This window comes from Nyctibius grandis, chromosome 1 (genome assembly GCF_013368605.1).
Source record: "Nyctibius grandis isolate bNycGra1 chromosome 1, bNycGra1.pri, whole genome shotgun sequence".
Lineage (NCBI taxonomy): Eukaryota > Metazoa > Chordata > Aves > Nyctibiiformes > Nyctibiidae > Nyctibius > Nyctibius grandis.
The window spans coordinates 64,427,660-64,446,377 of NC_090658.1; the positions used below are offsets into that span (position 1 = coordinate 64,427,660).

At 41.0% G+C, this 18,718-nt stretch overlaps 1 protein-coding gene across 1 annotated transcript in view; it reads right to left on the reverse strand.

Moving 5' to 3' along the window:
• The window catches only part of ARFGEF3 (ARFGEF family member 3), a 95,647-nt gene that overhangs the window by 23,490 nt on the left and 53,439 nt on the right, over positions 1-18,718 (reverse strand). The window contains exons 11-21 of the mRNA XM_068401787.1: positions 17,229-17,341; positions 15,567-16,477; positions 10,585-10,751; positions 9,153-9,318; positions 7,605-7,712; positions 7,140-7,355; positions 6,771-6,881; positions 5,201-5,351; positions 4,268-4,582; positions 2,558-2,691; positions 861-1,006 (exon numbers count right to left, since the gene is read on the reverse strand). Of these exons, the coding sequence (XP_068257888.1) occupies positions 861-1,006; positions 2,558-2,691; positions 4,268-4,582; positions 5,201-5,351; positions 6,771-6,881; positions 7,140-7,355; positions 7,605-7,712; positions 9,153-9,318; positions 10,585-10,751; positions 15,567-16,477; positions 17,229-17,341 (2,538 nt within the window). The remainder of the gene's footprint in view (positions 1-860; positions 1,007-2,557; positions 2,692-4,267; positions 4,583-5,200; positions 5,352-6,770; positions 6,882-7,139; positions 7,356-7,604; positions 7,713-9,152; positions 9,319-10,584; positions 10,752-15,566; positions 16,478-17,228; positions 17,342-18,718) is intronic.

Sequence of the window (18,718 nt, forward strand, 5' to 3'; positions counted from 1 at the left end):
TTTCAAGATAAAGGGCTGTTAAAGCATACAACAAAGCTATTCTCTGCTATTTCTACTTCACTTAGAGGGATTCCACTAAGACTCCCCAATGTCTGAACTCTGCTGTAAGATAGTCCACACATTTTCTTGAGTCAATGAAATGAAGTGCTATGGCAATTTATTGAACAGCTCATCTTAAAACTCCAGAGAAGCATGCTCCCAACAGACCTGGGCAGATGACAGACACCACATACCTCACCAACAGAAAGAAAGGAAGTACTGCACGTTTATTCATAACAATGATACAAGTCAAAAAGCTCTGAGAAGTCGAGACACCAGCATTTCACCAGATAAGACTGAAAGTTCGGCTGAGGAAAGGTCATTTGTTATGACTGAAATCCATTACATGGCTGCTACTGGCATGCCACTGACCAGGGTTCACAAGGAAGGAGAAGAAAAGGGAAAAATGTCACCATCTTCCCAGTTGAGCTGGCTTCACGGGGGAAAAGAAAGCCTGCATCCTTTTATGGGAAGACTTGCAAGGATGCAGACCTTGACTGGGAAAATAGGTAGATGGAGGAATTACTTGTAACCTCTTAGGGTGGTTTCAGTTTTTTCACCATAGACACACACGAAGTATCATGTTACAAAAAAATCCAACACGCTGCCCCTGGACCTGCCCATTTCAGTTATTTAAAAGTGCACTCCTCGGTGGCAGTATCGCAATATATGACACAGTATGCACAATACCCCCACTGGACTGTAACCAGATTTGACAATGTTGAGGGTTGATATACATTTTAAGAGGAATCAAGCCTTCTCCACCTTTTTCAGCTTTGCCATCTCTTGCACACATTCCCATTTTTTCCCCCTGCTCCTACCTCTACAAGGTGGGGTGCCACCAGGCTCCAGCAGCGCATGAGGTGGAGCAATGGGCGAGATTTACTCCTTACAATTCTGAGCATGGCATCACCAAGTCGGAACAAGTGAAGTGCACTTTTCCTGTCCTGGATAGATTTTACTTCACCTACAAGAAAGTATAAGAAAATAAATGGAAGCTAAGCAACAGCAGCTCCTCCATCTCTAAATGTCTACATTGGAATTTAAATCAGGGCAGAAATTATTAGTATTAAATTGGGGAGGGTGCGGGTGGAGGAAAAAAAAAGAAAAAAGAAAAAAATCAATGTAAAACACATCCTATGCCCATGTAGGTAAAGAACAGGAGATGGACCCAAGTTTTAAGAACAACTTATTAAACACACTTTTTTTTTACTTAAGTGATCATTTGTTTTGCAAACATTTTAAAGACCTAGGCTTGGAGAAGTAGTGCAGAAAAGTTAATATCAATTATTTAACTCCTTGCTTAAGACCCAAAATAGTAGTTGCAAAAACCCTTGATGACATCTACAGGAAAGAATACAAACTGCAAATTATTTAGTTTTGGTTTGTCCTTTTGCATTTCTTATGAAGCAAAGGATACAGAGCAGAGAATGTGAGAAAATACTTTCCTGTTCCCCAGCCAGTAATACTTGTTATTTCGTATTGAAAGAGATTAATCTTCTGTTGCTCTTACAACATTTGGAAAGACATTTCATTCTCTCATTTAAAATATACTGGTGCTTTTATCTCAAACAGAAGATGTAATCAGGGGACATACCACTTTTAATATATATATATAAAAAAGCAATTAATTGTTCTATCCTAAGTTTAATTTCATTATTACTAACTACTGTTGATTGACTACTACGTGCATGATAAGAGGATCACTATTTATTAAAAACAGTGACGAATGTTGAGGTCTGGAAACAAGCAAGAGCAAAAAGTGAACAACCTGAAGGGTCACATTGAGAAAATGACAAGTAGCACTTCAGGGAGAAGGGAATTCGATTAAATTGGAGACATATACCAGATAAAATCCATGTCTGCCACAGGACAGAATAAAGCCCGTATGACTAATGTAACTTCTAAAGGCACAGCACAAATTTAAGTGAAGTATCTTCCTTTGGGTCCAATCCTTCTGCTCTGTTTGATACAGTGATGGAAATTACAATTTACAGGCTTTGTACTGTAAGGCATATGCTCCACTCTGCTGGGGAAGAGCAAGCAGGACAAATCCCACTGTGATACTTAACATTCTTCAGCTGTGTGCTTTGTTTGCTATCACTCATTTTCTGAACGCTTCTGAGGTTATCCCACTGTCAAATGTCTAACCTAAATCCACTGTCTTAGGTCTACGTTCACCCGAGTTTCCTTACTGGATTTGGCTCCAAAATGGAGCTGTGATTAAATATCTGTGCATAATTAACACCCCCGAAGTCCAAGAACCAAATGAATGTCCTCTGAAGTGTTTCATAGCAGCTGTGGATGTGGTCCCTGTCCAAAAAAAAGCACTCAACCTTTTCTAAAGACTTTGAATTGATCCAACAGAAAGATCTTATTAGACTAAATACTGTGTTTTATTTATACCTTGAAATTTCAATTGGAAAAATTAAAACTGTAAGAATACAAAGCAAGTCCTGTAAGCAGCACAGTTGTATATGAAACACCGAACTCTGTAAGGGATCTTCGGGCAATTTACCTGGCATTGCAAGGGAGTAATCAACTGTATCTGTGACTGAATGGAAAAGCTGGGCCTGCGAAGCCTTCTTGAGCTGGGAAAGGAAGCCTGCCAATGCCACCAAGTTTAACTTGTCAGCAGCATCTTCAAAGAGCCTGTGAGTAAAAGAACAGAATCTAATTGAAAAATTCAAGAGACGCAGACTTAAATGTGTGTGTTAGAGGAAAACCCTTATTTGTACACTGCTGCTATGTGTTGCCTTTGGTAACACATTCGGTTATTGAGGGCTTTTTCATTTATACAGTGCTACAGAAAGACTTTGATGCAGAAGCTTTATTAATTGGTGGGTGGAAAGCAGAGTGCTGTAGGACCAACCAGAACCCTTCCAAGATTCAACTGCAGTACTAAAACAAAAAGTCACTTTTTCAAGGAATCAACGCTTCCCCATTACCGTATCTTAATGCTATAAGCAGTTCATGGGCCAGTAATCAAAAAAACAGTGAGAATATGCCCAGTCCGCACAACACAGATCATCATAGCTTCACTGACTTTAGAGTTACACCAGTCTGCTCCATCTGAAGTTACAAACCCTTACCTGAAACACAAATTAATTCAAGTCTTAGACCTAAAGTTGCTGTACCTGAATTGCTATTTAGGAATATAAACAAGAGTTGTTATTTTCAGCTGCAATGAGCTCCTAACATTTAAGAGTTAAAATCTGTACCCTTAAAGAAGTAACTTGTGCTTACCTAGGAGGTGGGTTCCACAGAGATCATAGTGAAATTTCACATGGTGCAGCCACAAGTTGACACAAATATGATTTTCTGACATTGCTTTTCATGAAAAACTTTCTATAGCCCTAGGAAACTGAGGATTGAGTCCTAATAATGTCTGCACTGAAGTGACAGTGCAGAAATCAAACCTGCATCGTCAAAATTACAGTACTGCTCTTCTCTAATTCTTGGAACCAAGTTGTATTGTAAGCTTCCTGAATAAAAGGTACTTTCCATGCATGGAGTCAAACTCCTACAAGCAGTGTCAGTATGTATTACTTTTTCCTCTGAATTTACAAGTAACGCCCTCCTATGGGCAGAGATCAAAAATGCAGAATGTCAGCTGGAGAAAAAAGGGTATTAGAAGCATGCAAACTCAGGAAATTTTGAACTCTAGCCTGGGCTACCAAAAGAATAGCAGAAATAGAGAAAAAGTCTGTGACATATCAGTCTACAGACCATGTTGTAGCGACATGTAACCTAGCCATTCCGTGACCATGCTTGGTGGCCCTTCCTCCTCCGGACACATTAGGGCAGGCTGACAAGCTGTCCACACAATCCTGTCAGAAGTAGCTGCTTTCTAACTGACACCAGTTCTGTCAGGACAACCCTTCCTGTCAGGACAAGACACGCACTTATTTTGTTTGCTTTAATGAACACAACTGATTAATTTACACGCAAGCAATAAATCCACCACTCTTAGGATGCATTTGATTTACTTGGCATATTCACTGTTTCGCAAAGACACACTCAGTCTGGTACCTGCAGGGCAGGTACTGCAGACATGCAGAAAACCAGGTCTTTTAGGAACTGCTGGTTGTGACACACAGGCAGCTCTCATGTGAAACTCAACTGAAGCAAGTGGCAACAAAGACCACGCCCTACTGCACCACAGAAAGGTACATTTTGGTCCTGTTTTGGGACCAGGGATTTTGGTTCCTGACAGTGCTGCTTTTACCTGTCAGCTTGCGTGGAGAGTGTGAGAACAGCCTTGGCAGCACTGGTCCCATACAGCAGGCTGCCTCCACGGAAGTCAAAAGCTCTGCCCTTACTGCTCTCCTTGATGAGTTCCTGGATAGAAACTGGCCGAATGACAGGATTGCTGCTCAGGGTGGTCTCCTGCTCGGGGGTCAGTGCCTGGGGAGATTCCCCAGGCTCAGAGTCTGGGTGCAGCCCTCCAGGTGCCTGTTGTGACTGGGTGATGGTAAGGGAGGGCTTGGAAGCACCATCACTGAAGTGGGTGTGCTCCAGCGTGCTGATGTACTCACACACCCTGAGAACAAACAGAAGAAGAAAAAGATGAATAAAACCCCCAAAACAACAACTCCTCCCCTCCACTAATCACCAGGCTCACTGAAGAAACACTTGGGTTGGCACTCCAGAGGTGAGTCAGAAGGATAGTGCATGTACAGCTCTCGGATGCTTCATGGCCCCGTCACTGTGAGAAGCCAGCTTACACGGAAACCTGCTGCCAATTCACAGGCACTGATTTCTACATCTGAACCAGATACAATGCACAGGATCTTTTCCTCAAACTGTAAACAGATGATCTCTAACTCTCAGACTACACACAGATAACCTGTCTTCTTACATCCTTTGGCCTCCCATGTGCCTAGATAGCAAATAGTTTAGTGGAGGTGCCTGAAAAGGCCATTTAGGTTCCTGGGTCTGCCACAGTCTTCCAGTAACTTTGAAGTTTCTAAGCATTGATTTTGTCTCTGAATAGTGTGGAAAACAGCACTGTCTTTTCTCTTACAGATAATGGCCGTTAATTCACTCTGACACAGTTTATACAGAACACTCTCAGAGCACGTAAAATCCTTTTTCTCAGTCTGTTACTTTCAGGCAACATTGTAGAAATTCTGTTTCATTTGGGAAAGCTGGTGAGTACCTGAACACATGAGGCCAACAGTCCTGATTGTGGCTTCCCATTTCCAGGCCCACGTTAAGGACTGCATCCATACACAAAACATGAGCAGTGTGCAGGCAGACACCCTGCACTTTTCCCATCTGCTCCAGTTTCTGCTCCACTTTCTGTTTCACTGCAGCATGAAAAATTAAAAAAAAAAAAAACAAAAAACATTAGCTTCTCCAGCTTTTAAACACACACTGGTTTGTATACAGGGTGATGGCAAAGGCATACAGTCTGAAAGCTATAAAAAAACGTGGATTTTAGAGAAAAAACAAATCAGAGAAACCTATTTCTTCCTAATAAACATAAGGCAGTTTTAAAATTAAAATCCCTTTTAACCGATCTTACATGCATGAAAAACATCAATGCCAGATTGACACGCTCCACCCCCAAATTCACATCTTGTTGCCCACAGAACAGATGCAGATTGCCAGTGATATTACATGTTTCTCTTTGGAGCTAGCTGGCTCGATATTTATTTATTTTTACCAAAATCTCCGTTGCTACAGTGAAAAAAAAAAAAAAAGAATTTGCAGATTTCACATTTATTTCCATACAAAAGTTTCACCAAAGAGCTTTTGTTAATGGATACTCTTGTCAAAGCAAAGCTAATCCTGAGCTGAACTACAAACATTTGGACCTCATTCTTTCTCCCGAGAATCTCTGAAAAGCTTAGATTTCATGCTGCATTGGAATGGAAATAAATTTTGAAGCTTTGCAAGCTTTCATAGAACAGATCTGTTGGTGTCTGGCTACTGCTACTGCCTCCTCTTTGCTTCAGCATGGCCTGGCCAACTTGCTTCAGTGATATCTAGCAGAGTGGTCAAAAGCTAGTTTGTGCTCAGGCCTATTCAGTTTTGTTTTCTCTACTGAGACACCAAATTTAAGTGCCAAGCAGGGTCATTTGTGCAACACTGTGTTTTGTTATGGGCTTCTTGCCATTAGAAATCAGATGTCAGACACATTCTATGTGCTCCTCCAAACAGCCACTGGAGACAACAATTGACTTTACTGACTTCCACTGGGTTTGAAGTAGTGGTGTAGAGATGCAGAACTTTTTACATGTTATACATATATAATTTTTTTTATTCCAGCTTCCTTTAACATGATTCAGAAACAGTTTTAAATATCTGATGATGACAAAAGACAACCAAGGATGTATACACAAGACAGGGAGAGGGATGCAAACTTAGCTCATATTACCACCCAACACACTAAAAAAAAAAGACTCTTTCTCTGATGCCCTCTGGTTGCACTAGTATCACAAGGCTTAAAAAGTGCACATTTCAAAAATGCTGTTGGCTTATCTGTTGTTCCACTGATTTCAGTTCCATATAAAATATAACTAGTGTGACATAACTATTCTGTGATAACGTTAAGAACCTAGGACAGCAGGACATGTACTGAAGCCTCTAGACATACATCCCATATGCCTACAAGTGAGTGGTGCATTCCCCACTGTCCTTCTTCTATGTGTAGGCAATGTACTTTCCAGTTGCATCTTTGCAGGCAATATGAGGTAAGGTAGGTAATTTAATCACATAGTTACCTTGAGCTATAGTATCACTGGGCTCTTGGATTTCTTTTTCCTCTTTCTCTTCTTGGACACAGGAGGCAGCAGCCATTTGGGCAAGAGCAGATGCACAGTTAGCAGCAACTCCTGTAAAGCAACAACACAATTGCTGTTTAACCAGCATTTCCTCCCCAATCCCATGCAATCGCAACAACAGGTTGTGTCAAGGAAAGTTGGCTGGATATGCCTATGCTGTAGGGCAGGTGGGCTCTATGGGGATTCCTACAGTCCAGGTTCCTATCCAAGACTGGAATAGGATGCTGCTTTTCTCTCTCCCAAATTCCTTCAAGGAAGGTTACCATCCTATTTTATGAGACTGCCGTGACATCCCACATGCAGCAGTACCTAGAGCACAGCTCAGCCGGGCTGCCCTCCTCAGTCCATCCAGGCTCACGCAGATGGAGTCCTTCTCCTTTTGGTTCTGCTCCTTGGCTCCTTCTGCTCCCAAGATGAAGGCCAGCCCCTTGGAGCTGCCGGCCATGCGGCCAGTCAGTGGTGTGGACAAAGTGTCAATCAAGTTCTTCCAACAGCCAATTAAAAGGTATCGGGCAAAAGCAACTCCTGGAGTGAGAAATGCATTATTACTACTACTGGAAAATGACACAACAGCAGCTTTATCATCAGTGGTAGAAAATCGAGTCATATTTGTCCTCTGCATGCTGGACTACCAATTCAGGTGTAGGATGTACCGACATACTTCCCTCAACCCTTAAACTGTTGTTCTAAAACACAATTTATCTGAATATGCTTATGATATATAACAACACACTGCTGGTAGATACACTTGTGCTTATAATACAGTCTCAATACCTGCAACAACAGAATCATCTGTCTTCCAGTTTTGGGAAAGAGGAGATTGAGCTGAAGCAGATGCCATCAACTGGCCACCAATTGCACTGCTTCCCAAGCCGTCAATGTCTGCCAGAACATTAAAAAAATAACAGATTATTATTCAACACACAGATGGTAAAAGGAAAGCATCTCCTGATGGCTCCTTGTTCATATAAGCACTAGCGCTCCTAACTTCTCAGGTATGATTTTTAGTTGCTCTTTTCTGGCAGCCTTATGAATCCTTGGCATAAACATGAGCTGTAGTGTCTTATGCTTTGGCCAGTATAACCACAGTTTTCTTGAAGAGGGGAAATATCTCACTCTCAAAAGCCCTCCCCTGCCCCGCCTTGAAGTTACACAGTCAAGAGAACTCTCAGCAAAGATTTCATCGTATTTATTACAGTTCAGAACTTTCCACACCCTTAAATCTCCATGTTTCTTAGTATAACCTTTCAAATCCTGTATCTAGATGTTCCCAGAGCTCAGTCTGAGGCCTCAAGATGCACTGGGAACCTATGTCCTAAACGTGATTTTTACTAAACCTGTGTAGGTTCAATCTCAACAAAAGCAATGCAACCCTTTCTCCAACTCAACAAAAGACCAGTTTCTCACAGAGAGTTTAATGTTAGGGATGTCAGGTTGATTTCCTTTCTAGAAACCCCTGTCTGTCTGTCTCTTCTCCACATACTTCATGGCTATTGTTTTTCCAAAGTGTTTATTTCAGCTTCCCAGCTCAACAGCTAAAAGCAACACTGAGCTCAATACAATCAGCAAAAACTTTCAGAGCAGTGCACTTTGATTACCAGTTAATGACCCAGTTGAAGCCAGTGTTCTCCCTGCACACACTGTTTTAATTACCTCTTTGTAATCATACAGTATACACATTCAAGCAGACAGTGCATTTTATATCACTACAATATCAGAGATATCCTGCTGCCTTTCAGGTGATGCCATTTGATTTTTTCCCCCTCAAATGAAGCTAAGGATTGTTTTTAATAATTTATTAGAGGTGCTCCAGGTTTTCAGCTTCTCTCTAGCACCATTTGGCATATCCCTGGCATAGCACAAACCTGAACCAAGGGGAGCCCAATCTGTGGAAGGCTTCCAGGATCAGATGCCACTATTTATATTTGTACTGCACCACAGGCACGCTGAAATGGCTTTGCTATGACATCAAGAAAACAGCAGCCTCACCCCTTATCATTAACAGGTACCAAATCTACCAGAACTGAAGCTGACAGAATTAAGAGATGGTTTGGTTCAGTGAACAAACCTACTCTCCCTGTCTCCCAAGGACAGTTTTTTTTCAAACCCGTGCTTCAAAAGCTTTCTGCCTGATCCAAAACAAACACTTAAGTACCTGCCACAGTTAAGCCTGATTCCTTCTCTAACGGTAATTTTGTGAAACACCAGATATTGCATGATGACGTGCTGTTCTGTATGTAACGCAATGAAGCAGCATGATACTGTAGCTTATTTTAGACACCTGTTTGAAAGGCAGCCTTGCCACCATAACATAGTACTGACCGGTCAGCATAGTGATAAGTGGAAGGCTGTGTTCTTCAGGGCTTCCCCAGTATCCAGCTTCTCCCAGCATGTTCCTTTCTAGTACCTGGTGGTACAGTTCTTCAACCCAGGCCTGGGAAAGTACCATCAACACTCCACTGGACTGGACCTGCTTCATGAACTCCTTCTGCAGAGAACCATAAAGGCCAGATGCAAGACAACAGTAAGCCCTACAGCATGAGCCTCAGCCCCTCGATCTACTCCTGAGCGTAAGGGAATGCAGGAGTAGAAATGAAGTTACGCAAAAATAAGAATTAACCAAGGATCGCAATGTGTCTCTGTGGTGGAGAATGACATGAACAAGGAGCTTTCCCTTCTCTTATTGCAGTTCATGCAAGATGCAAATCTTAATGACAGTTCTTGCACAGTGACAATGGGACATGCTGATCTCTCACTATTCCCACAAGGTAGGGGTAGGATCTCAATTCCAATAAAAAGAAGTTGTGGCACCTAATGCTGCCTGTCCAGCAATCAGGCCCTTCTGCATTGAACAGTCACCACAGATGAACTGGGGTCCAATTAGATATCTGAATTATTTTCAACAATACTTAGGCCATGCTCAGCCCTGTTGTGCACAGTGCTGCCCCTCGAGAAGGTTCTGAGTCACAGATTTGCTCTCGCAGCTGCTGAAGAACATAACACAACTGTCAATGATGTTAAAACCCACTTGTTTTTGAGGTCTTCTAGAATATAAATTCTCTTACATAGAAAGCTCAGCAATAATGGTACAGTTTGATGGAATTTTTTTTGTTTTCATTTTTTTGTTTCATATATCACCTATTTGTTCATTTTTAGGAAAACTCTGAAATGACTTCTCTTGGATAACTGAGTTGAAAAACATAGATTCATGTTTTATAACCCCTGCAGCCTTCAAAACAATTTTTTAAAAGCCCAAGAAGCTGAGGAATCCCAGGAGCGAAAAAATTAATCAGTTCATATTACTAAAACCTAATTATTTTTCACCCTAACTTCTCATGTCTCCACCTGCATAAATACAAATCAAGTATTAAGCAAGAAATTTGTCATTATGCTCAAAAGTAGTTGCAAGATGAAGGTATGTCCCTTCATAACATGCACGAACAATACTCACATGATGCTAACGAATATATGTTCTGAAGACAGAGTATCCATCAAAATGACTGCTACTTTAATGATAACCAGTAAGCAGCATTCATCCCCCTCCCCGCCACCCCCCAAAATACAGAGAAGCTATGTAATTCAGACACACGGCATTTATCATGCAAGATTCATAAGCAGCTTGGAGAACGATTCATTTGCAATTATTATTTCTCCACTTAGCAAGAAGCCTGGAGGCTTTATGTGTGGGCTGTTTTATGGGAAAGGAAGAAAAACAAATTTTCTTTTAACAGTTTTCCCATATTCCCCAACTCACCAGCAACACAGGGGCTTGGGCAGGCTTCTTCCTGTAGTAATCTGAGTTGGCCAATTTTAGGTTGAGCAGCAGAATGTAATGTGAGACCATGTAGAGACTGTCTGCATTCATCAGAGTCTGGAAGCTGAAATTTAGGTTTCCCTCAAATCCTGGTGAGTGCATCATACCTAATAAAAACACCACGTGAGCTCTCACATTTTACACAGATTTTGCCTGGAAAAAAGACCCTGAAACTAACCCTAGCATTTCAGCAGCAACAGATTGCTAGAATAGTTAATGAATCATCAGTAGAAATTACTCTACTAAATGTACTAGAATAGGGAATAGAAAAAAAAGTAGTCCATCTAGAATGCAGTGCTGCAAGACAAACTGAACACTCCAGTCACAGTCCAGCAAAGCAACATGCTAAATTTGAAATACACAAGGAGCACCAGCATTCATTGGGATGACTGCCAGGTACAAAGCAAAGGGCAGGATACATTTGCAATGCTAACTGGAAAGATGAGGTCGGAAGGGGCAGAGGCAAAGCTGGTGTACTTAACTGAGCATATATCGCATCAAATGGTGCTAATGAGGGTGACAGCCCTTTTAACCCCCCCAGTAAATCTGTCCTGGTTAAGTGAGTTGTTGGATGGAGACTGGAGTGCTCAGCAACTTGCAGGATCAGGCTGTAATCATCATTCTCACCATGGCCTAGAGGTATGTGGACAAATATTCAGGGCCAAGCTGGCTGGAACTCATTACAACTCCAAGCCCTGTTTAGTTCATACAAGACCTACTTTCTAGACAGCTGAGCACTTGCAGCTCTGTCAGATCCATAAGCCACCTGTAAGCGCTCAGTGCTCCTGAAAAAGCTATTTGTATGAAACAACAGCCTACAACCATGCCCAGTGGCACAATCTCTTCTTCCCAGGTAGGATGGACAGCACATACATTTTCCTCTGAGTTAGCTGACCTACTGGTAGAAAAACGTAACTCAAGTGTGAGCAACACCTAATTGAATCCCCATGGTCTGTAGTTTGAGCCATGAAAAAAACAAATATTAGATACCTCTACATGACAATATTTCATGGCTTTCACATCAACTGTGAAATCCATTTATATAATTCAATTAGGGAAGATTAAGGTGTAAGCTTTATCCTAGAGGAACGTCTGAAAGGAAACAAAAAAACAGCTTCCAAGGTTAGTTATATGACGAAGCAAAGCTGGGTCATTTGTTAACAGCTGCAGTCGTTTACTGCGAATATATTCCTCCCACCATCAAGCTCATGCCTCTTCTTAGACAAAATACAACAAACCATTAACATTAAAAAAAATAAATAAAAATCCACACACAGAAAAGAAGCAAATGTTTTTCTTGCCTCGTGAGGGTTTGAAAGCTCTGTGCTGCTGCCTTCTCGGACTTTCCACTGTCGTCACTTTGGGGGCGTGGATAAGGTGAGTAACTGTTTGAGGGCGGATTTAGAAAGAGAGTAACTGTTCCAGGGTGGGTCTAAAAAATGAATAGCTGTTCAAGGGAGCAACCTTTGTGGAAGAGGGGCAATAGGGCTGGCCACAAACCATACCCACACGGGTTGGCGTGTGCTTGGGGTAGATTTCTTGTGGTGAACGTTAACAGAGAATCTTTACCTAGTACCAAAACCACAACCACGTGCTCAAAAGTAGCCTGTGAGTAGCTCCAGTGACTCCTTCATCACTGAAGGCAAAGATGTATCTTAACACTTTGTTGGGATGGAGGATCATGATATTGATGTAGCTAGAATATATTGATTTGATGCCTTCTCTCTCTTAAATATGTACCTTGGGGACTAGAATCTGAGAGAGTAATAAAAACCTCAAGGCAGAGAGGTATGTAAAAAAAAAAAAGCCCACTTTATTTTGCATTAAAATATTTTTAAAATTCTGCAACTTCCTATACAAGACTACAATTAAAAAGAAAGGTGTATAACTGCACATAAAAGTGGTGACTACATAGCAGGTATGTATTTGAGCACCCAGAAGTGTTTAGGAAAAATCTGGTCCCTAATTTCCTCTAAAATATGGGAAAATAGACAATTGCATTTGAGAGATGCTGAGATCTCAAAAGCAGATTAGCTGATGCGTAAACTTGCGATGACGCTTAACAACATAAAAACCTTGCTGCTAAAAGCTATGGGATCAAAACTGAAAAGAGGTGCTAAAAATGTTTGCTATGATTATTCACACAATGGCACGCTATTTTTAGAATTAATGCCTTGCAGTTCATGAGAATAGTTATGTCCAAATAAAGATAATACTGATCATCAACTTTAATATAGCTGGCAGGTTTTTGTAATTAAACAATGAGGTTAGCACACTGTTTTAACAGAGACAACAGTTCATTTAAATTGGCCAGATAAAAGGAGGTCCTGAAAATATGCAAACTTAATGTTTTGTGCAAGTCAAGACAATGTTGAGCATTATTAGATAATTCAATATTTTTCAAGATAGACATCCCACTCCAGTGTCACTAAGGAATTTTTTGGCATTGGTTTTATCTAGCAACAAGGAGGAACTTTCTGAGGAAAGATGAAAACTGTAGATTAGGAAGGCTTTTAACCAACTGACTTCCAAATCTTAATTTTACCGTAACTCTGCTCAGCTGACTTCAGTTTTTCCATGCTTATACTCCCACACCAGTGCCTCAAATTCCTACCTCCTTTCATTGCTTTTCAATCCTATGAAAACATAATAATATTACAATACTATTTAAGGACCTAGCCTGTAGGAAAGACTACTAAATCATAGCTAATGTATTTTTTTCCCCCAAAGTGTAAGAAGAATTGAAAAATTAAACAAAGCAGTTAAATAAGGTCTCTCAGAAACACAAAAATACTGCTTCTGTACTGGCTGGTCTCAGAACTGCACCTGTCTCTTTTCTCAACTCGACTCTTAATCAATACTTAAATTTCCTAATGTGTTCTTCAGGAATTATACATGAATAGATGTTGTACATAGAATGAATAGGACCAGTTCCTCTGACTTCATCACCTAATTTGTGCCTTGAATTGTTGGTGCTAACAAAGGAGCCCTGAAGTAAGGACTCAAACGTTGCCTATAGAGGCAGATCAGACTGGTGTCGCAGAAGCTCTCCAGGGGAAGTTCCTACCCCAAGACGTATTTCAACTTTAGTAAGTCTCTCTCTCTATAGGTCTTCAAACTCACGCCTCCCTCACCTACACATGAACACAAGTCCTCACCTCAGGAGGACTGATGGACTTTCGCTTAACAACTGAGGTACAAGTTAAGGGACTGTTTCAGTTGGATTGAGTCTCATTCCAGGTGTCCAACTGAAACATGATCTGCACAGATCTTGTGAGAGAATAAAATTATACCTCTGTAACAGCCACTGCTCTATAAAAACACCAGGATACCTCTTCCAAGCTATATTAATACAGTAACTTGCTACTATATTTTTCCACGATTCCTTACTGAGTGGCAACTTCTAAGAATATTTCACCAAATCAGATTGGAAACATGGTGTACATTTTTAAGTACAGATTTAGCCATGGAGGTGGCTTTCTTAGGAAAGTGAAAGGTCTTCCTCAACTCAACAGTCTAAGTCCGAGACCCGGCATCTTTTTAAGAGATGTACAAACCACAAATTATGGACTTAATGCAAAAATTGAGTGATATTATTCCATCTTTCTCACTGTATTAGTCATACTGGATGACAACAAAAGCCACGTTTAGCCTTAAAATCTAGAAGTCCGCTAGGTCTACCTCTTCCAATGCTTTAAAACGTTCTAAAGGGATTTAACAGCCAAAATAGAAAAGTGGTATACTCATGCACAAGGGAAGAGGTGCACAAAAGTTTGAGCTAGAGTTCTAGTCCTGGTCTTTTGGCATAACCTCACTCTTTTTCAGGAAAAAGAAATCCCTTGTGACAGAAAGCATGCTTTTGAGCACCTCAGTTAGGAATGTAATTAATATTAATGTCCCCTTTAAGATATCTCCATTCTGTAATATAACATGGCCAATGTTTCTTAAGAATGTCATCTACCACCTTCCTGAGTTAGGGCCTATTTGGGCAGCATTTAAACAGGATATCAGGAATATCAGCTTATTCACCCAGCTTCATATCTAAATTATGCTGTATGATGATGGGAGATGTCCCTTCTGACTCATTGTATGAGTTTATGTGTGTGAGAGCAGAAATGAATGAAGCAATGATTAGGAGAGGAGCAATAGGAAAGGCAATTGTGGTGAATTAAGTAAAAGAAACAGAGAAATATATTTTAACAAACACTTCTACTTTGGCCACTGTCAGGAAAAAGAAATCCTTCTAATATATATATACATATATATATATATATATATATTTATACACATTTTAAATATACTATCAACAGGACAAAGTAGCCTTTGCATGGCATTTTTTTGTTTGATTGACCAAGTCAAGATCCCAAAGGTTCCAACCCTGAAAGAACCGCAGGTATTTAATCTCTTAAAAGGTAAGATCTTTAACTATTTTTCACTTGGTCTGGGCTTTGAGCTTTGCACTTCCTGTAATGACAGACAGTAGTATTAAGAAAAACAAGAGTGAAGAAAACAGTCGCTCCTCTTTTCTTACCCTTTCAGCTTAAAGACAGGTGATGGTCCTCCCCACACCCCTTTCATGCTAAGGGACAACCCCAACCTTTCTTTAATGACAGCATGTGTAAATTTTTGCAACAGACCTGTGAAGAGGTATCTTATTACAGAAAGTTTGATTTCTTTATTGACTGAGGATGTAATCCAGAGCTTGTTAAGAGTTAATGGATTGACCTCCCTTTGATCAGTGCCTGCATATGCAATTTGCTTTGCCCTAAATGAAGTGTGCTGCTGTGGAGGAATGTGCTTGGTAAAGCACAAACCTCCTTATTCGGGATATGTTCTCTGAAGATAAAAACCTACAAGAGAATCTGTGCACAGTGCTGTCACAGTGTGCATGCTGGTTAGACAGTAAATATTTGCGTGCAAACCTGAGCAGAAGGTTGAAGAGAAGCTCTGCAGTGCTCCATCCACCTCCTCTATGCTTGGAAGAGCTATAAGCTGAGGAAGAAGAGCTTCAAGTGACTGGATAAACAGCCGTGCACTATGCTGGTCTGCTTCTTGGTTTTTCAGCAATTTCAGAGAGAGAGCAGCAGTACGTAAGGACCTGTGACCCGGACAATCCCGTGGTGTCTGCTCCTCATCAGCCAGGGAGCAATTGTCAGAGCCTATGTCCGAGACATCTGACCTCCCTGAGTCCTTCTCTGCTGCCATAGAATACTGATCGCATGAATCAAACTCAGTCCTAGAAAGGTCCTGGTCATCTACACTGAAGTTACTTTCACTGTATCTGGATCCATAGGACCGGGTCTTGCAATCAACTGATAAGAAGTTAGTTATATCTGGATAGACTATGGTGTGGCTTCTCTGAACAACATCCGGCTGGTCGATGGCTTCTGACTCTGGGTCTCTATAATGAATCTCTTTGCTTTCGTGTCCAGCTGGAGATGGCAGTGAGTTTTTTTGACTTTCTGGATTATCCTCTGGAGTTGTCTGTCCCATATCCCCTTCCAAAGTGGTCTGACCAGTGTCTGTGGTAACGCTAATGCTAATATCAGGACTCTTCTCATTTCCCGATTCCCAGGCAGGATTTTCTGAGGACAGGATGCGCCTCTGCCACCTAAAGTCAGCATCATTGATCTCCATGGAGTCCCTGCTCGTCTCAGTCCCATCCTTCAATTCTTCTAAGCGCCAGAGCAGCAGCTGGATCTGCTCTTCACTAAGACCCCTCCCTTGGCTCAGCTCATCTAATGCTCCAAGCAGGGCAAATACGCAGGACACTGAAGCATAACATGCTTCAATACCACCTTTGATGCATGCTTCTGTCATCCCGTCCATGATACTACAATTAAAACAGAGTTTATTTAAGTGATGCAGCACATATAGTGAGCACATGTCACTATCATCCAACAACATCCCTCCATAACCAGGAAAAAAAGAAGCTAAATTATCCTGTAAGACTACTCCTGAGAAAGACAGCTAGTACTAGAACAAATTATTATGTCTCCCATGTGGACACGGCCATTCTGTAAAGGGAGTGCGAACCAGGGAAACAGTTACTGTGCATTTGTATCAGCATGCACAGCATGTTTCCCCTTACAGACAAGCACTTACACTGAAAAAAAACCTGAAGCTAAAAAATTGAAACTAAATTTAAAGGCATCTGTGTCCTGAAAATTATCTTATCTACAACATATAATCTGTATAAGAACTGAGAATCCTTCTTGCTTAATCTGACAATGTTTAAATTTTCGATTACCTCCTTTGATTTCATCTTGGAAATGTACCTCTAAATAAGCACCCAGTTATTTCATTGCAAGGTTAGGGACCCAAACCCAAGAATTTCCAGCTGTAAACCAACATATTTCGGTATTTTGGCAAACTCCATAAAGTAGTTATCTATGCCTTTACAAACAGGCCCAGACTGATAACAAACCAGTAAGAGCTTTTACCCCTCTTCCATTTTCACAGTTTATTTAACCAAGGAGACATCCTGGCTCATATTTGGGTATGCTTCTGAAGGTACAACTGTTTAAGTGTCCTGTGTGCACAGGTTTAAGAGAAAAGAGGCTAAAGGAGGAACCAAAGCGTACAGCTTGAGAAGATCCAAATGGGACTTCCTTTTAGAAATAGACCTCTTCCTGGATTCTGACTCAGAAGAGCAGGGCCCTGCCAAATCACAAAGCCGCCGAGGACTGCCAAGGATCTGAAAGGAAAGGAAATAGAAGTTACTAGAGGATTATCTAAGCTTTATTTAAATACAATGAGTCATATTTCTATCAAGCCCTGGAACTCGAGGTAGCAGTACTGTAATTTCTCACAGCAAAGGAAAACAACTCACTGATGTTCTACTTATTAAAGCTACCTTTCCTCTTTTTAAAGGCAGAAAAGCAGATAGAGAAGAGCAGAATATTCAACAAGAATCACATATAGAATGTTCTGCAGTGCTGTACATTTTTGACTGAATATGTTTCAACTGATACTGCACACAAGACAATCTTTATGCCTAAATATAGAGCAAGTATCTTGCATTACATAATACACCAAAGGAGGTCTTTCTCTTCAGTCATCCAGTTACAAAATGATAAAGTCATGCAAAGACAGGCAAAGCGATTCCTTCTGACTCAGCCTTCTGGGTGGCGTCCTGTTAATGCCCACCAGGAAATACAAGGAGAGGCTTTACAAACAAGCCCATATTAATAAGCAGAAAGAGGCAAAAGATATGTCCTGCAGGAAACAACATTAGACTGAACTTTTCCTAAAACTTCCCTTATCATCTTGCTATTGTTTAAAATTAGAGGAAGACAAGTGCCAGGGTGACTGCCAGTTCACACAACAACCCAGTGGGTGGCTGTGCAGTGTTAGAACAGATCTTCAGACACAGAACAGCCTAGGTATGCACAAGCTAGAACAAAAAACCTCTAAGAGAGATTATTGTTCCTACAAATTATGCAAGTTGCCTTGCGTTCCACAACATGAGAAGAAAGCTGCACACATGAAATGGAAGAGCCCATGATTTCAGCTGCTGCCCAAAGAAGTCTCACAATGCTCCAGTTCTAGTGCTGTCAGAGGCACTGGGCAAGAAGCCAGAATGGACTGGTCTTGACAAGGCTGCTTAAGACATTGGCAGCTTCCTTGTGGCTATTCTAATAAAGCTCAAGGAAACTGTATTTCAAAAACCTGGCACGTAATCAAAGCATCTATTCACCTTAATGCCTGGAATACCACACTGTGAGGATGAATGTCTCCTTCTAGCAAGAGCAGAGAGTGGGGAAAGATGCCAAAGAAGTTGAGAACTGGATCACTATACTGTATCTCACCCAAAAGAGCAGTCATGACTCAGTGATAAGATCTGCTCCATGCAGTACCACAGCATGAACACTGACAGAGTTGCCAAAGCAGATTGTGTTATGGAGACAAATATAGCTATTACAACTTTTTAAAACTAAAAACGTTCGTCAGAGTGGCTTTGATGTAACAGCTGTGCTCAAAAAGGGTGATTTCAGCATCCCTAGTGCTAAGGTATGGAATGGACTGGTATGCATGTGTCAGTAACATTTACTAAATAAACATTTTCCTTTAT